At 51.5% G+C, this 3880-nt stretch overlaps 1 protein-coding gene across 1 annotated transcript; it reads left to right on the top strand.

Annotated features, from left to right (window-relative positions):
* Nucleotides 1-1476: 1476 nt before the first annotated feature.
* LOC142814513 (uncharacterized) lies at nt 1477-3880 on the top strand. Its single transcript, XM_075893338.1, has one exon. It carries the CDS (start codon nt 1542-1544, stop codon nt 2955-2957), a length of 1416 nt encoding a protein of 471 aa, XP_075749453.1. The 5' UTR covers nt 1477-1541; the 3' UTR covers nt 2958-3880.

Genomic DNA, 3880 nt, shown 5'->3' with positions numbered 1-3880 from the left:
GTTGAAAGATCGTCATTACTGCGTAAAGCATTACGTTTGGCCTAGCAGCCGTGTTAGATTTGTGTACTGAATTAACCAAGTCGCTCGGGCTTATTATCTAAAACTAGAGACAGAAGCGTGAATCTCTGCGGTAAAGTAATCGACTGTAACACCACTTCTTAAAATATATCTGGGAAGAAATGTAGCGTTGGTGGACCAGTGGCTAGTAAAGAGTAATCTGCTGTGATAAATACAGGGGCCCAATGCATGCATGTTCTGCCCCTACCCAGGTTTTCAAGTCTCACTGCGTAGTCCTCCTTTCTAGTCTTTTGCTCTTACCGAGCTAGGTCAGTTCTTGTTCAAAGGACGAAGCGTCTGATGTGCGCGTGCTAATTGCTTTGCCAGATTTTGCGTTTCCGTTGGTGGCCCTCAAGCTGAAGTTATCGGCCTGCTTTGTGAGGCACCCAGAAGCGTCAGTTAGTGCGTATTTCTAGGAATTCATTCCTTCTCGCTCGTTCTTACGGTGAGATTACACGAAAGCATGCGCCCTTCCGGCGGCTGCTCAAGAGATAAAATTCGGTGGTCGACATGCAAGACGGCTCTGCTACTGCCACTTGTACAGTATAACTCCTTACGAGTGGGCCACGTAGCCATGCATGGGGCCTCTCCTTGTTGTTACACAGTAAGCTACATGGTTCATTCTTCTGCAGCTATTGTAACGCGTACTTTGTTTTTATCATGCATAACCACATGAATTGGTGTCACTCGGCCAGAATGTACAGGGACCTTCCTGGTTGTCTTGGAATGTTCCGAATAATTTGGCCGCACGACGAGCTTATTCTAGGTCCACCGTGGTGGTGCAGTGGTAATGGTGCTCAACTGAACCGAAAGTCACTAGTTTTATCCCGGCCGCAGTGGTCGCATTTTGATGGAGGCTGGCACGGTTCACCTAATTCCAGATCAACGACCGACGGATCGTGCTGGCTGCTCTCGTAGCAGTGTGATGGTTCTTCGATTTTTTACTTCAAGCGTTTCGTATTCTGGATACAAGTTCGCTCAACAAATCATTCCATCTTTAACCGATTTCACTGCTTTGTTCTTCAACCCTTAGAATCGCGGGACATGTTAATCAAAACCTTCTTTTTCTTCGTCTTTCTTTTTACGGACACAGAATGCTCAGTAAGCTCTTCACTTCTATGTCACCAGACGGTTCAGATTGTTCCTGCGAGACAGTACATTTACTCTTTAGAATTGTGGAACGATGTTCATAAATTAAGCGTGGAGTCTGCTCGCGCAGTCTCTCTACACTGATTTAATTAGATGGATCAGGCTATTGGAACAAGCGCTGCAACCAGCACAGGAGTTGAGTGCTTCTGCGTCTCTCTAGCTGCAGTTTTCTGTTTGACATTCCCGTGCCACGAGCAGCACGTCTGGCCGCGTTAGTGTCCTATACTGCTTGAACTTCTTGCGAATTTGAGCGTTACCTAAACAGTGGTCCTCGTATATATGTGTTGCAGACACGTCACCGGCCGCATGTGCACGTCGTGTGCGCGACGCCTAGGATGCTGAACCTCCCGGAACGAAGGAGAAGCCGCAGCGGCAGTGCCACAGCCATGAAGCGCTGCCAGACTTTCTGCATGCGTGTCAGCATGCTCATCGCGCTCGTGGCCGTCCTGCTGGGTGCCATGTGCCTTATCATGCTTCGTTTTCCCGAGAAAGACGTGCACATGTCTTCCACTGACATGCGGCTGGTCGAGGCCGTCTCCAACGTGTGGTGCGGCGGACAGGAGTTCGTGTCGGCGCACCCGTTCAGTGTGTACCGCGTCAACGACCTTCCCCCGGCCGTTCCGGCCAACCACATCCATCACACCATCGAACTGTCCACCAGTGTGCCCTCGGGAAAGTTTCACTACCTGCGCTACTACCTGCTGCCGGGCTCTAATGTGACGGCCGACGTGATGGCCGACGAGCCCGGCGGAACGGTGCATGCCGTCCGTGGCGAAGAAGAATTGCAGAGGTGCATCCGGACGCTGCAGGAACAAGCGGCAGACGAGGATAGCTCGGAGGAAGACGACGACACGCCTAGGCGCCTGCCGGGATACTACCGCTGGGCTATCAAATCGAAACGCGTCGATCCATCTACCACATTGGACGCAGCTCGTCTCAGCTTCCGGGCCACTGCGGCCGACCTCTACTACGTGCTTCTGGTAAACGAGAACCAATCGTCGTCCTCACTGGTCAACTTCAACATCCGCGTCGACTTGAACCGCACCGTGTTCGGAGTGAGCCCTCAGGACGTGGTGTGCCTGGAGCAGACGCACTGCGTGTACCACGTCCATTTCGGCGCTGAGGACAGGCTCATCCTGCACGTGCCACGAGAGAGAGACGCCGGCAACGCAGTCTTCACGATAACCACGTCGTGCAGGCCTCGCGTCTTCTTCTACGCGCTCCTGTTCATCCTCATTCCCATTCTCTTCCTGGTGTTCTTGGGTGCCGTCATACGGGCTTTCAGTTACCTCGCAAATAACTCGTCAACCGACGAAGGCAAATACCTTCGCTTTCGGCTCTTCGGCGAGGACGAGAGGACGCGACGACGTCGCAGGCGGCTCGAGGAACTAGTGGCGTCGCAAAGCCGGCCAGTCCAGGAGTGCGTCGGCACAGGTGTCGCGTTGCCCGCCGATCCCGCTGCCGAGCACTTCCTCGTATACCACGTGCCCGGCTTAGACCCGCCACCCAGGACACCGCCGCCTTGCTACGCATCCCTGCAGCCGGAGCCCGTGGCCGAGGATGAATCTCTGCTCGGCGTCTCTGTGGCTCTCGTCGATGCCCCGACACCCATTCAGCCACCACGCTACTCCGAAGTTTTGCAGCAAGAGACCGCTGCAGACTTGCTTACACCTTTGGAGCCCACCTTAGCACCCGAGAGGACTGTCAGAGAGTCCGCCCCGTCAATCCAGCCAACGGGGTCGACTAACTAGCCCGACGTCTGATTCACTCGCACCACGTCAGTTCACCCTGTTGAAGATACGTCATTTTCAGCAGCAGAAAGACTCGAGACTGTGCCGCCTTGCATCATGCTAGCTGTTTCTGTGGGAACGACAAGGAACATCGGCGAATGCCGCTCTCGTGCTATCGGCAGAGTGAAAAAAAAAAAGACACGCCTGTGCGCGTGACAGCGATTTACATTAGTGGCAGAGCATTATGGTGTGAGGACACTGTTGTGAGCCCGCATCATCAGCCGGAACTATAGAACGCGCAACACTGTGACGAACTGAATTTTAGTAGTTGCACACCATTTACGTTCACGAAGGTGCTATGCTCCTCGGCATTTTAGTGATGTGCCAGTCCAGCGAAACACCATTGACAAATCACATTTGGGCACCACACACTCTCGCGAGAAATAGTATAGGCTTTCCGAATTTGCGTTCTCATCGCATCGTGTCGCACTCAAACGTGCTCGAAACATTTGCAATTGTTTACAGTACCACTTGGACTTGACAACACTATATTAACGCTTCGTTTACATTAAGCATCTATTGATTTATCAAAATATTCGTCAGTTCTTGATAAAACCGCAAAATGTAAACAGACAACGTGCGAAGCGTATACACGTATTCATATCTAGTTAAAGCCGGGAAATGAGCCTAATGTGAAGGTTATTCCGGAAGTGTTTGCAAGTGTTCGAACGGCATCATATATAGGCAATTATTGTTAAGATAACATGAACAGTGAACTATAACGTGCCCTCAAAACCGCATTTGCTCGGAATGCACAGAGTTCGCGTTCGAGTCCGGGATATCATGAGCGAGTCTTGGAGAAATAATTACAATGCGAACATATGCATCTGTCCTTCGTGAGATAACTGAATGACACTTTATAATAAAGTCTCCACACACAAAGA

This window comes from Rhipicephalus microplus, chromosome 1 (assembly GCF_043290135.1).
Source record: "Rhipicephalus microplus isolate Deutch F79 chromosome 1, USDA_Rmic, whole genome shotgun sequence".
Taxonomy (NCBI): domain Eukaryota; kingdom Metazoa; phylum Arthropoda; class Arachnida; order Ixodida; family Ixodidae; genus Rhipicephalus; species Rhipicephalus microplus.
Note: the sequence above shows the minus strand (reverse complement) of the source record. Positions and strands in the feature narration are given on the sequence as shown.